The sequence below is a fragment of the Argiope bruennichi genome, chromosome 8 (assembly GCF_947563725.1).
Source record: "Argiope bruennichi chromosome 8, qqArgBrue1.1, whole genome shotgun sequence".
NCBI lineage: Eukaryota > Metazoa > Arthropoda > Arachnida > Araneae > Araneidae > Argiope > Argiope bruennichi.
Window position 1 is genome coordinate 75,693,477 of NC_079158.1, and position 15,630 is coordinate 75,709,106.

Here is a 15,630-nt window from a genome sequence, read left to right on the forward strand (position 1 = left end):
GTAATTAACTTACATCGATTTCATGTATGCGCGTAAATAATGTACAATAAAAATGAATAAAATTATGCCAAAATTATTTAGAATGAGATGCATGCCATCTACCAAATTATTATTAAAAAAAATATCTCATAGGTCTTGGAAATAACGAAATTTGTTCTTGAATTAAAATTATACTGTTAAGAAGATAAAATTTGATTTATTAAAAGTGGGTGGAACCTTTATTTGCAAATAAAAATGTTCAAAATGCTCTTTTTGAAGTGTATTCAAATAGTATAATTTCCAAATTTATCAAATTCGATGAATATTAGTGAAATTATTTCGCTCTCATCCTTATCCTGTAAAAGTTAGTTAAATATATTCGTAAATGAGCTGCAAATTTATTTACAATATAGAGCCATTATTCCCAATAATAATCGTAAAGTGGACTAATTATTTTTAATTTTAAAATCGGATTCATATATTCTATTTTATAATTGTATGTATAAAATTCGATTTGAACTTTGCAAATTAGTTTTTCCGACACAGAAATTCTAATACTTAATTTAAAACGAAATAGAGGACTATTTCATTTTGATATCATATTTTCGAAACATTTAACTGCGTAAATTTAAAGGATTTTGATTAAAATGCATAATTGAATTTTTAGAGTGCACTTATATGAAATTTAGATACTAATTAAATAACAAATCAACTAAATAAAATATACTCCAATAAAAAGAAAAATAAAGGAGCAGTAGATCAAAAATTGTTTCATAACATTCATTGGAACAAGATGAATGTCAACTTTTTGAACGAAAACTAAAAATCTTCAAGATAAAGCCACATGGAAATGAAATTTTTATATTATTTTCCAACTTTAAAGTGTCATGGGAATTTTATAACCATAATCCTGATCTTGAGATTTAAATTTTTAGAGTAAAAATATAAATTAACTTATATGAAACTCATTCAATAATTAAAAAAAAACGAGTAAAATATACTTCAACAAAAGAAATAAAAAAATAGAACAGTACATCAATAAATTATCTAATTACACCCATTTGAACAAGATGAATGTCGACTTTTTGAACGAAAACTAAAAATCCTCAAGATACGCCACATGGGAATGAAATTTTTATATTATTTTCCAATTTCAAAGTGTGATGGGAATTTTATAACCATATCCTGATCTTGAGACTTAAATTTTTAGAGTAAAAATATAAATTAACTTACATGAAACTCAGTCAATAATTAAAAAACTGAGTAAAATATACTTCAACAAAACAAAAAGAAAAATAGAACAGTATGTCAATAAATCGTCTAATTACATCCATTTGAACAAGATGAATCTCGATTTTTTTGAACGAAAACTAAAAATCCTCAAGATAACGCCACATGGGAATGGAATTTTTATATTACTTCCCAACTTCAAAGTGTGATGCGAATTTTACAACCATCATCCCGATCTTCAGATTGGTCCCTTTTTATATATATATATTCTTTTTTCCTCTTGCCTACATCGCCTCTCCTCAATCCCTTGTGATGCATCTTCATCTCTCTAGGGGTAAACCGATAAAGGATATAAAAATAGCGGATTGAATGCGGTGTTACCTGTAATACCGAGTCTCAAATTCGCAATAAAATCTACGGCTTATCGTCTCAGGAAAGGGCTTCAAAAAAGAGCCATTCGGAATTCATATCTCACTACTACTTTCAAAAGATATTACTTTTATGACTATGCAAATATTCCGTCGCAGTCATTTGCGTACTTTGTCGAAATACCAGAAGGGTTCCGTATATTGGATCTCCAATAAGGATAGTATGCGCAAATGGTGAGATAGGATAGGATGGTAGTATGAGGCCTTCAACCTCTTTGCTCTTATTATACCCGAGATGCCTACATTATTCAGATTATTTGACTCATTCTAATATTCGAAATATCTGAAAGGAACTCGTGCAGCATCATAAGTAGTTGCAATATTCATATCGAATACTTTTCTATGCACTGATTTTAGATGTATAATAAGTTACAAACTAGTAATAAAATCAGCAACAAATCTTATAAATTTAAACGAGCAATTTTTGTATATATCTATAAATTCATTTCGTGTATCTCGGAAACGGCTCCAGCGATTTGGATCAAAATTTATATTTAAACAAGATTTTGCTTTTTAAGTTTATCTATGTAGGCATCTCCCCTGAAAAAAAAAAAAAAAACACGCGATTTTACGTATAAAAAAAAGCATGTTTCATAACTAATAGTTATGAAACATGCTTTTTTTATGCGTAAAATCGCGTGTTTTTCTATTTGCACTCATGGTGACAATGTCATATTAAGCCAATACATTTTTATCTTACTTGCAATATTGCCATAGGATGATTACCTACTGGTATCTCAAAATCTTGTGAGCAACAAAGCGATTATTATGTTAACCAATTCGAATAACATGTTAAACTAAGTGCATTCATATATATATATATATTTTATTTAAATTACCACTTCATATGTAGGTTATATGTAGGTAAGATTATGTAATTAGTATATGTAGTTATGTAATCAGTATAGGATTCGAATCTAAATACTTCTCCCCAAAAGCACGATTTTACAAAAATTGCCGAGGTCTCGATGTTACTGACAATAAAGTGAAAAGTTATGAGTTGCATTGCTATCCAAGACTAAATAACCTTGAAAATGACCCTAGTGTATTTCATTGTAATTCGATACAAAGTGAAACCTTTTTTTAATACGTCGCTTTTTTGATTTGAAAATCTATTTTGGTCCCGATTCACTTCAATTCGACTGAAATTTTAACCTTTCTGGAGTCAATGGGTTACTTTCTTTCACCTTCAAACTTAAAGTATAACTCGTGCATCTTACATACCGCCGGCGTCCTGGCATAGGGGTAGCGCGTCTTTCCGTGATCTGGGCGTCCTGGGTTCGAGTCCCGGTTTGGGCATGGTTGTTCTTCTGTTGTTCTATCTGTGAGATGTGTGAATGTGCCCTCCTGTAAAAAGGGGTTGTGCAAGCGAATGAATGATGCGTGAGTAGCAAAGTCGTACTCTTAGCCCTAGTTGGCGCTACTAAAAAAAAAAAAAAAAACAAGAGACGCTTTTCCACCGGCTTAAATCGCTGTCTTCATAACAGCGGGCTTGTCCATGGCAAGTGCCATAAGGAACAACACCTTACATACCGATTTTTTCTATTTGATTTCGAAGAAAACAATTACATTTTTTTTAACATGCTGCTGCAAATAGGTTGTAGAACGATCTTTAAATTGCAGGATGCGATACATACATGATGAAAATAATCGTTGTAAACGCTCTATAAATCATTGGCTTAATGTGGAAATTTTTATTGAGATTATAATAATGCAGAGAATGAAGAAATCATCCCACCATCTTTTCAAAATGCACTAAGCACGCACGCACACGCACACAAAAAAAAATCGAAGACACTCACTTTAAAAGGTTTATTTGAAAAAAAAACATATATTGTAATTGATAAATTTAAGAAAGGATTCTTATTATAAAGAAAAAAGAAAAGAATGTCGATTAATATGGAATATAGAAAACTACAGCACAATATTTAATACTAATTTGCATAGTATATTACTCATAAAAAGAAACCAATTTTCTAACCAGTAAAATAAATTTAAAAGTTAGGAACCAAAATTCATCAGCTTACAATTTTTATTAAACTGCCCTACGCATCATAATGAAAAAATATAAGGTGTTTTCTATAAAATCTAAGCAAAAGCAACGGCGTTCTAATTATTCCATATAAAATACCAATGCCTGCTTAAAGGTTCACTACAGGGCTTACTAATTATGAAGCCTAATTCAGTTCAACAAAATATGGTTAGTCGGTCCACTCTGATTTTAGAGGCGTCAACAGCAATTTACAAAAACTTTAAAAATGTAAAATTTTCCAAGTGAAAATGTGTGGAAATTTTTCTTTAGTATAAATAAGTATATCATAAAAATATAAATAAAAATTTAGTGATAAACTATTAGTGTTCAAATGAAAATATTTAATTCCTTTCTTCTATATCAATGCCTCTTTTTTATATGAAAATCGAGAAAATAAGCCTTAAGGAGAAATGCAAGGAAAGATTTGCATTTTATTTGCTGAATAGGAAGAAAAAATTGATAAAAAAATATTAATGATAGACGGTTTGTTTATGTTTTGGGATTATATCGTTTGCAATATTTTTGTAAATTGTTCCTATTTACAAATAAAATGTTGGAAAATACATCTTTTATGAATTTCCTTTCATTTACACGGAAACACAATACAATAAAAATAAAATTATTAAAATACAATGAAACTAAAAAAAATAAATTATTCATCTACTAATAATAAGTTTATTATTTTTACTAATAGTACCTCTTAAAAGAATATTATATTTGCAATTTCTTATTATTATAATGCAGTTGAACATATCCCCAGAGGAAATAATATCAAAATGAAATATTTTTTGAAAAAATTCGATTTAAAAGTTTATGGAATTAAATAATTTGATTTCATAAACTTATGCTATATTACAGTTAATAAAGTAATGCCAGACTACAACAAAATAAAATATACAAATAGAAATATTTCTTAATTTAAAATAAAACGAGAAACACAAAACAATAAAAAATAATTAATTACGAAATCTCTGTATTGCAAGCTTATTTTTCAGCTGGAAATTATTTCTCAATATTTTGAAAATGCAATATATTTTGTGAGCAAAATATAAATAAGAACAACGGTTACAAATTAATAAAAATGCAATTCATAAAGGTCGTATAGCAACAAAAACTATTTATAAGAAAATAAACGCCTTTTGAATAAAATAAGGTTTATTTTTCCTTTTTTTTCAGTCAATATTTAATAACTTTTTGCGCGCTGCTTTTTTTTTTCTTCTTTCTTTTCTACATATGAATATTGTATCATTCTGTTTTCGTTAGATACGTTTTATTTTTTTAAAAAAAACGTATCATAAATAAAAGAAAAATAACTTTTCCAATTTAGTAAAGCTTTTTCCCGAGGTAAGTATATAATTAAACATAAATTAGATTTTTATAAAAAGAAGACTTGGATGGCATCTTCAAGAAATTCAATAAGAGCAAGATAAAGCTATTAATATAAATGTAACTTATCTTGATATAAATGGTACAACTATTTGTTATTAAAATGTATTATTAATAAGAATACTATGAATTTAGAAACGAGGTTAATTACAACTAATAGATAAGCGTTCATTATCATCAATTTAGTTTAGTTTAGATAGTTAGTTTGATTGCTAATTTATATAATTTCATTTAATGGCAAATAATACGAACACAAATTTTATCATGTAAATGGCCTATTGTATTACACTGTTAAAAATAATTTAAATAAAATAACGATTTAAATTAACCTAAATTAATAATTTAAATGAATGTAAAATAAAATAATAATTCTAGATTATTCATTTTCCTCATTTTGACTTTAAAACATAATACCTATCGAAAAATTTAAACTGTGAAACCTTTCAATTCCGAAAAAAACTATATCCAATTTTTTTAGATTATCATTTTATACAAGATAATATCTTCAAATATTAATTGCTTCAATTCTTAACTAAGAAATTCGGTGCTTTAAAAACATTTAAATCATACTTTATAATAAAATTAGCCGACTTTAGCGACCAACTTGTTTGCTAGGAATATTGTTTTTCTTGGCCGACATGCTATTAATATGACAGGCATTTTTTTATAATTACACATTTTTATTCAGTAATACTATAAAGTATGAATCGATCAACTACAAATTATTGCGCGTGCAAATTAAAGTGACACTTTAATTATATACTACGAAGTAAAAGTGGAAGTGAACATTCTTGTTCGAAGTAGAAATTTTTTTCATCTAAATTTTAATATCTAATTTATATTTTAAATAATTATTAAATTTTAATAATTTAAATTTGTAGTCTAAAAAATTATTAAAATTTATAGTCTAAAAAATTATTAAAATTTATAGTCTAAAAAATTATTAAAATTTATAGTCTAAAAAATTATTAAAATTTATAGTCTAAAAAATTATTAAAATTTATAGTCTAAAAAATTATTAAAATTTATAGTCTAAAAATTATTAAAATTTATAGCCTAAAAAATTATTAAAATTTATAGTCTAAATAATTTTATAGTCTAAAATTTATAGTCTAAATAATTTTATAGTCTAAAATTTATAGTCTAAATTATTATTTATATTTTAATATCTAATTAATATTTAAATTTATATTTTCTTCATCTAAATTGAAATAAGTGACTGATTGAACGGTTTGATAGAATAAGGAAAATAGTTTGAATTTGATCAAAACAATAAAAACATTACATAATTGTTACAAATTGCGCACGAAGCCAAATTTTTAAAATATATTCAAAGTATAGAAAAATTATACTGCAATGAAATTTGTATCACTAAAACAGTAATTTTCTGAGTTTTAAGTATATTTAATAATAATAATATTTATGGAATATATAGCAAAGAATCGAACAAAATGTTCTTCATTTTTAATTAACTTTTAAACTTCCTTTGGTCTCGATGCACATTTGTGCCAAATTATATAATACACAGATAGATTTCATGCAATAATAGTTATAATAATGGTATATATATATATATTCTGCCTCGTATTATATTAGTATCCAGCTGTGATATAATGTTCATTTTCCTTTCGATATAATAGAATGCAAAACTGGTATGAGAGCTATCGGTCCCGACAAATTCGTGTCATCAAACCAAAATTTAATAACATTACGAAATCAATTCTAAAACAGTCGAATGAAGAATCAAACCATTTCGATATTAGCTCACATTTATTGTTATTTTAATCTTTGATTAAAACATTGAAGATATAAACAGAAAAAAAACAATATTGATTAGAGCTAAACTGTAACACATTATCTGGGATTTCAAAAACAGCAATGCATTTTTTGTTCAGATTGTTTAACTTCTATGTGTATATAGGGTTCAAAATTCCCATGAATTTAAAATATATCATAAAAATGTGGTTGAGTTATTTTTAAATTGAATTTTATATATGATTATGTTTACAATATTTCCTGATTTGACTAATACGAAAATGCGGTAAGCAGTGGCGTTACGATGAAAAAGTTCAGAAAGCACCGACTTATTAAAACAAAATTAATTCATTGCTTTTATTTAATATATTTAAAAAAATTAAGTAATTTTTTTTCTTTACTTTTATTTACAAATATCAAAGAGACTTGATAAGGCATGATTCAAACGTTTTCGCTTTAAGGGATATGAAACATGTTATTTTGGTCAAATGCAAGAATTCTTGAAATTTGTTTACTTGCATTAGTACATAACAGAAGCCGGTTAAAATGATACCTTAGAGCAAAGAAGGGATTTTATTTAATTGACAGTTTGAGATTTTTAGAGCAAAAGCTGCTTTTGTCTGGCATGCGCCAAGTTGATGAGAAAACTTCTTTTTGATAAAGCAGTTTGAGAGAAGATTTTCAATAATAACTGGATCAATAATGTGAAAACTTCAGCATTTTGGCTAACAAATAAAGCCTCAAAATAAAATCAGCCCAAAAATTTCTATGATATTCTAAACTTTGGATAACGATTTTTTTTAAGATGTTTTATTTTTTCACAAGACATAAAGCTTTTTCCACTCACGAATATTCCTAAAAAATCATTTGAATATTAATAAAATATTATTATTGAAATACAGACACGAAAATGAACAGCAATTAGGATAATGTAAGTGGAGGACGGCCTTAAAAAAACTTTCCCGTTATGAAGAAAAAGAAATGAAATTTCCTATGCCGACTGCAGGAGGTATGAATTCCAAAAAATAAATAAAATGTTTCAGAAGTCACCAACACAGTATCTTGCACAAAAGGAAGATCAATAGTTTGAAAATATTACAAATGGGTCGGAAAGCCATTTTTTTTTGTCTTTTTTATATAGTCTTTATACTAGTCTTTTTTATAGTCTTTATTTAGGTAATCTGATTTTGTTCTATTCATTTGTTTCAGTTTCAAATACCTCCAAACAGGGAAAGCCACTTCATAACTTCCCGTATATTTATTTTTATAATTGCCGATTAAATGTAGATTATATGTAGAAAAGATTAAGAGTAGATAATGTTTTTAATTAAGGCTATTTTCTAATTCCTTTGTCTGTTAATATTGGAGAATTTTACGAATTTATTACAGTGAAGTTTTTTGCGATCCAACTAAAAAGACATAGTAAAGTCGCGCTATCCTGTATAAATAACATGATATCTCTGAACTCAGAGTTTTTTTTTAACCATTTCTAGGGCCGTGGGAAGTATGCTTCCCACCAAATTTATCAATCTTTGTATGAAATTATGTAGTTTATACAAATTTTTTAGAAACTTAGCTACAGTTCTTTATCTCAGACAAAATGATGTGTCTTGATTTGTTACTTAATTATTAATTAACGAAATTAATTAATTAATCAAATTAAATTTATCTAATAAGCTAAATGAATCCCTTTTCTTATTCTAATTTCAAGCCTAAAAATATTTTAACATAATATGACTAGAAAAAAATGGCCTTTTAAAGGGTTAACTGAGCTTGCAGGGCTAGAAATGAGTCGATGGGCAGAAATAAAAATGATGTATTTACAAACGGCATCCATCGCGGAGGGAATAATTAGATTCCTAATACCATTTTTCATCAGCAAAAAAAAAAAAAAAAAAAAAAATAAATAAATAAAAAATATTCGAATTACAAAATTATAAATACAAGAGATATTTGAAGAAGAAATAAAAATTAGCATTCCCACTACGAATTATACAACATGGATGCTATGATAATATGACGCCATTTTTAATATTCCAAGACTTGTATTTGTCCGGAATAGAATTAAAGATGTTAAATTAATTTCTGGGCATAGCAATATTCTTCCAGACAGTTAAAATAAATCAATTCACTATCCCCAAAACCTTGGAGTCTCACAAACAAATTTTAACTTTTCAGTGCTATCGCCACTTTTTTCCGGAAGAAACTGGTGAGGAGAAACTAATTTTTAACTAAATCTTGTTTACATTCTTACGGTGCTTAACAATTAAAGAAGTAAAGTTAATCGCTGTGAATAGCAAAATTCTGTCAGACAGCTAAAAAAAAATAAATTCACTATTCCCAGCACCTTGACATAAACAAATTTTAACTTTTAATAAATCTCCCATAAACAAATTTTAACTTTTAAGTGCAATCACCACTTTGTCCGGAAGAAACTGGCAAGGGAAAGAATAATTTTCAACTAAATCTCATTTACACGCCCACAGTGCTTAACAATTAAAGACGTAAATTAATCGCTGGGCATAGAAACATTCAGTCAGATTGTAAAAAAAAGATACAAATTCACTATTTCCAATACCTTGGTGTCTCACATAAACAAATTTTAACTGTTCAGTGCAGTCGCCAGTTTGTCCGGAAGAAACTGGCAAGGGAAAAACTAATTTTCAACTAAATCTCGTCTACATTCCTACGGTGCTTAACAAGAGAAATACGAAATATAAGAGCACTTTTCCCCTCGAGTTAACGAAATTCCTCTAGCTCGAAAATTCTTCCACCCTTACTCCAGAAGACAGAAATGAAAATTTCCATTTTGAAACTGGAATGGCAAAGAGGAAAAGAAAGTTAACTTACGTCAAATGCAGCCGTCCAAAAGCACGAGGCTGTGTCACAGCAAGCCAGTTGCTTCGGGCGGGGAGGGTTTATATGAAAGAAAGCAATAGACTTACAGCACCCAGTGTCATGCGAAAATTTCTTTTTCTTCGCAGCAGCTTGAGAAGGGATTTTCGGAGACAACTGACTCCATAGAATTGATAAATTTCAGAATTCCGTGGAAGAATAAAATCGCCCTCGTTTTGTTTGTTGAACATTTCTTTTTTATCGTAAAAATGGGAAAATACGAAGTAGGGAACGCAATGGTAAATATTTGACAGGAAATCCGCTGGGTTTTTGAAATCTTTGGAATAGACAGTAATTGCGTGTTTTGCAGCTGATTTCGGTCGAATTCAAGATATATTCTGGACATTTGAGTTTTCGATTTAGTAGTAGTTTTTGGAGTAATTCAAAAATAAAATGATCTTAAGAGAAATGACCGACGGAGATAAAATAGGGCGAAGTATTGGACTTTCAGCTCGGTGAAAAGAAAATCGGAAAGAAAAGAAAAATCAGATTTTAGAAAACAACAATACTTATGAAATTACTCAACAATCAGTTCTATTGGTGTAAGATTCAGTACTGGTTGGAGAATAGAAAATGAAATGCATTTTGAATTGTAATATGACTATTCCTTTACAGTAGATGGGAAAAAAATGTAAGGGTAGGTAAAATGATGTTTACAAAATATGGAAATAAAAAAAGTTGAAATCTTCTACCGCAAATTCCAAGTTATCATGTGAGAACATTATTTTTTTAAAGTCAAGTGGTATCAATCCTACAGAAAAACATCTTGTTCTCATATGACTTGTATTTCGCAATCATCAACATTTAAAAAAGTGATGGTTTTTGAACATCTGAAAGTCAATCCAGTACTAAATTTTTTTCCTCGAGGCCAGATTTTTTTTGTGTGTGTGTGTGTGTGTTAAACCGGTTTTAAGCAATCACGTGACTATCAGATTACGCACTAGGGATTGCAATACCGGTATACCGGGATACCGAATACCGGTATTTTGAGCCATTTGTACAATTTTGTAATACCGGTATTCACAAGTTTAAATACCGGTTTTTCGGTATTTACTAGAAATTATTAAAATTTCTCCACTATATGTTCAGGTATCGCGAACATAGCAAAATATTATGCGTTATTGTTTTTATGTCTCCATAACGGGCGAAATTAATTAGCTAATTAACGGCTTAATTAATTGCTTAAATCTAAATTAGTAAAACATGGATTATCCATGAAAGAAAATATTGTATCCTTAACGACTTATGGAGTAACAATTATGAAAAAAGTTGGAAAGTTGATTGGTGCAAATCAGCAGTTGTGCTATGCACATGGAATTCAATTAGGAGTAATAGATGTATTATACTAAAAAAATAAAGAACAGAAGAATCCAAATACTGTGGATATAGAAATTTCGGATTCCAAGTTTGAAAAGAGTAAGAGTGAGAGTGATATTGACAATGAAGATAATGACAATGTAATTGTTGAAGAAGATATTGCTAATGAGGATGAAATATTAACCTATCAAGAATTGCTTCCTATAATTTATAAAGTTCGAAAAATTGTTAAGATATTTAAACGTTCCCCTTTAAAAAGGATATTTTACTAAAATATATACTAACTGAAAATAAAGCAGAATATATGTTAATATTAGATTCTAAAACACGTTGGAATAGTTTACTCCTAATGATAGAACGATTTTTGAAACTGAGAAGTCCAATCCAAAAAGCAATAATCGACTTAAACCTGTAAATTAATTTTTCAGACAAGTGAATTCGACTTAATATCCAGAACTATATCAGCTCTACTTCCAATAAAACTGACTATTGAGGCATTGTGTCGGAGAGATTCTAATTTATTAACAGCTAATGCAACAATAAATTTCATGTTGCAGTCACTGAAAGAACAGCACACATCACTATCCGAAGAATTATATATTACATTGAAAAATCGCACAGAAGAAAGGCATACCGAAATAGAAAATGTCTTACGGTATTTACATAATTATAATGATTTTAAAAATGAAAATGAAAAAGAAGAAAAGAAAATAACCAATTCAAATCTGATTAAGTTTAGAGTAAAGTTTCTTAAAAGTTTTTACCCACAGCCCTATCCACATTCAGAAGAATTCGGTTCAATTATCGAAGATTATGACGTCATTACTGTCGATAGTGACAAGGAATTGTCTCTTGAACAAAAATTAGAATTAGCAATAAATAAATAAAATTTCAACGAACCAAAATACAATACAGAAATCAGCTATATCCAAAACCATCCGACGAGAAATCGATTTATTTGAAGATGAGGGATTTAGAGGTAAATACTTGGAAAAAGTATATGGCACATTGCTAACAGTATCACCAACTAGCGTAGATGCCGAAAGAGTGTTTTCGACAACTGGTAATTTTTACACAAAATTACTTTTCAGGCTTAATGACAGTACAATTGATGCATTATGTTTTTTAAGATTACATTTCAAAAAGTTGTAATAGTACCCCAGACTGAATAGTGATATTTACACTTTTTTGTGATTTAAATAAATAAGATGTTTCTTTACTTTTTTGTGATTATATACTGTTATAATTTATAAGTTATAAATTATTTTTGTGATATTTGCACTCTCTAACAAAACTGGCAAATAAAACAAAGAAACACCTGTATTTTCTTTCTTTTTCTAAAATTTCTAATACCGGTATTAAGATTTAAAAAATACCGAATACCGGTATTGAACTTTTGGTCCGGTATTGCAATCCCTATTACGCACCCATTGATATTTAGAAAACGATGGTTTCTTTCCATGTCTAATTCATTCGAGTTCCAAAACTTTTTTTTTTTTTTTTTTTTTTTTTTTTTGCCAGCTGGAAAAATTTTAAAAATTATATATAACTTTCGATACCTCCCCCTCGCTATTTCATGTTCATTCCCATTTTATTTTCTTTGGGAGATAACTTCTTAAGACTCATCCCTTTATTGGTCAGATAGGAGAATCAGATACATAACGGACATTCGGGCCAAAATGCAACTTTTTGTTGGAAATAAGTCGCCAAATGTGACAACTTTTTTTTAAAAATCATTTTTAATAATCGTAAAATCAAAAAATGATGCCTCAAAAACAATAAATCGCCAATTTTCTGCCCATGTATTTTGTGATTTCAAAAACTTCAAACCAAAACAATATCATATTCACACATTATAAAAAATAAATAAATAGCGCATACATTTTAAATAGAATAAATTGGATTTTACAAAATCTACTTTCCACAATGACAAAAATAAACTCTTTCAGTGGGAAACAAAGATATGTACAATTTATTTCTTTTTTTGTTCACACTTCATATTTATAAAAAAAACATTCAATTGAACATGTCTCTAGAATTTATTTTTATAAAATAGAGACGTCCCTGTTTATTTACGAATTAGAAGCAAAAATAAACTAGAAATTTAAGAAAGTTATGCTAATACAAACACAAAAGGCTAAACATATAAAAATCAACCGATAGACAGAGCACGAGAAAGATAAATTTAAACTAAAAATAAATATGTGAAAATTTTTTCCTATTTATTCCCTTTATAGAAAAAAATAACTGGCAAAAAAGTTGCAAGAAACATTCATATTCAAAGGCATATATCATGTTTTACAGTTGGGTTTTGATTTGAAGTAATCGATTCTTGATATTTACATCTAGAAGAAACCAGATGTGCAGGTCCGTATGCAAGGAATAAAAAGAGTTCTAAACCCAAAAGAACTGATTTCATTGAAATTGCAAAGATAAACATATTGACCAATAGAACAAAATTACAAATATTTCGAGATTCATAAAGGTATCCAAATTCTGCCAAAATATAATTTATGACTCACTCAAAAGCAAAATTAAACATCAGTTTCTTAAAGGGAATTACAACTATTATCTTCTCTTCAAAAACTAATCTTTTTTTATATCAAACCTCAAGTTTAAATTCAAAGAATAACTTATTATTTATATAACTTATCTATATTTTCCTACTTAAGAATTTGGGGGAGGGGGGACCAGCATTTTTGCTGAGGTAATAAATTTGAAAATATTTCATATTTCAAATGAACGCAACGAAACAAAGCAAAGATGAACTTTTGATTTTCTGTTGATCCAAGATACAAAGTTTGTGTGGGAATGGAAAATAAAATACACATATGTACTAAGTACATATGTCTCACAACAACTGATGATGATAACACTAATGGCACTTGACCTTAACATATTTAGATCCATCTTACATTTATTGGTGAAGTAAATAGTGTATGAATGTTTGAACAGACACACGTATATATTGAAGAGCATTTTGTATTTTAAGGCAATATAGTTATGAATTTGTAACGTTGTTTCTCTGCGCAGAAATTCTCCAGATAATCGAGATAGATGTAAACATATAATAATGGCTATTGATGAATGTCGGATCAACGATCTCACGTCCATGGCTACAGAAATGAAGGACACAGAATATTCAAGAATTTTTGGTTGTAATAAAATTAGAACTGGATTGCCATTGATTGTTCTAGAAGCTTCTTTGCCCTGTTCCGAAAACTATAAATAACCGATACACAGAGCTGAAATCAGTCAGTAAGAGTCTAAAATTAGCAGACGAATCAAGAGACGTAAGTGGTTGAGCAAAGTCTATCTCCTGCGAATTTTCTTTGAGTGCTTTGTGTTGTTACGATTGATTATTTCCTCTTTACTGCTTATTACATTACGTGCTGCTATTTACTGAAAGTGTTGTTTTTGTGCACGATTCAGTTGTGCTTGAGTATTGTGTATTTGTGATTCTGTGTAAAATAAAATGCCTTCATCCGTTATTGTTTTATTCATCCGAATACTTTTTACCATACTTCTATCGAACAGACTTAAAGTGTTCTAGAAAACAGTATATTTACACTAATTAATGCACCTGGATATCAACAAATTATTCTTACCTCTAACTTCTAAAGCTACAGCAAAAGCTTCGCTGCCTCGTTCATTCTCAACATTTAGAGTGTATTTCCTGGAATCGCTGCCATCCACTCTTTCTACAATGAGTCGAGCTTCGTAGCAATCTCGAGTTCCTTCGTCCTGGAAGAAAAAAAAAAGTCCATGACACATCCATTCTATTCATGCCAATAAGGCCCTAATAATCCAAATAGTCATATAAATGAAAGTCTGGCAAAAATAAAATGCGGTGAATATTATTATTATATATCATATATATATAAATGGCCCAAAAGATGGAACTTTTGGAATTTTAACTTTGATTTATTTCATCCCAGGGGGTATAATTTGTACAAAGAAAAGGCAATAAGAGAGATACATCAGTCCACATCACGACATAAGAGCAAAAAAGACAAAAAAAAAAAAATCCCTTCACTGATTTTACAATGCGAATTTTATAGGAATTTCTATGACACATGTACCCTTAGGAAAGGGAATCTTAGGTATCTTTAAAAGCGTACTGTAGGCATTAGGATTTTTATCCCTTCGCTTGGAGAGTCAGAAAATGCTTAAGTCATCAGTTTTCTTGAGCGGAAGTTAAAAATACTTAAATAAAAAATTGAATTGGATTAGGAAATAAAAGGACATTTTAGAAAGATGTTAATTTGGACTAAAATAAACTAAAAATTGGGAATTTAACTGGAATTTTAATTAAAAGATATCATTACATATTATATATCAATGGTTAAAAAGCAATAAATCACACGTTTATGCAGATAAAATCGGTTAAAATGGCAATCAAAGAAAGGTGCTTTTTATATAAAAGCATGATATAGATTTCAATGTAAAAATAATGATTTGTGTAGTGACAAAGGATATGTCTGACAGCGAAATGTATGAATAAATGCATTTAGAAAACAGCATATCCAGTAAAATGACCAATATATAACACTCCTAATATCTCTAGTATATATATATATATATATATATATATATATATATATATAT

General features: G+C 28.4%; 1 protein-coding gene across 2 annotated transcripts in view; it reads right to left on the reverse strand.

Annotated features, from left to right (window-relative positions):
* The window catches only part of LOC129980965 (kin of IRRE-like protein 1), a 497,116-nt gene that overhangs the window by 88,827 nt on the left and 392,659 nt on the right, over window positions 1-15,630 (reverse strand). For both annotated transcript variants that reach the window (XM_056091509.1, XM_056091510.1), the window contains exon 8: window positions 14,631-14,766. In XM_056091509.1, the coding sequence (XP_055947484.1) occupies window positions 14,631-14,766 (136 nt within the window). The remainder of the gene's footprint in view (window positions 1-14,630; window positions 14,767-15,630) is intronic.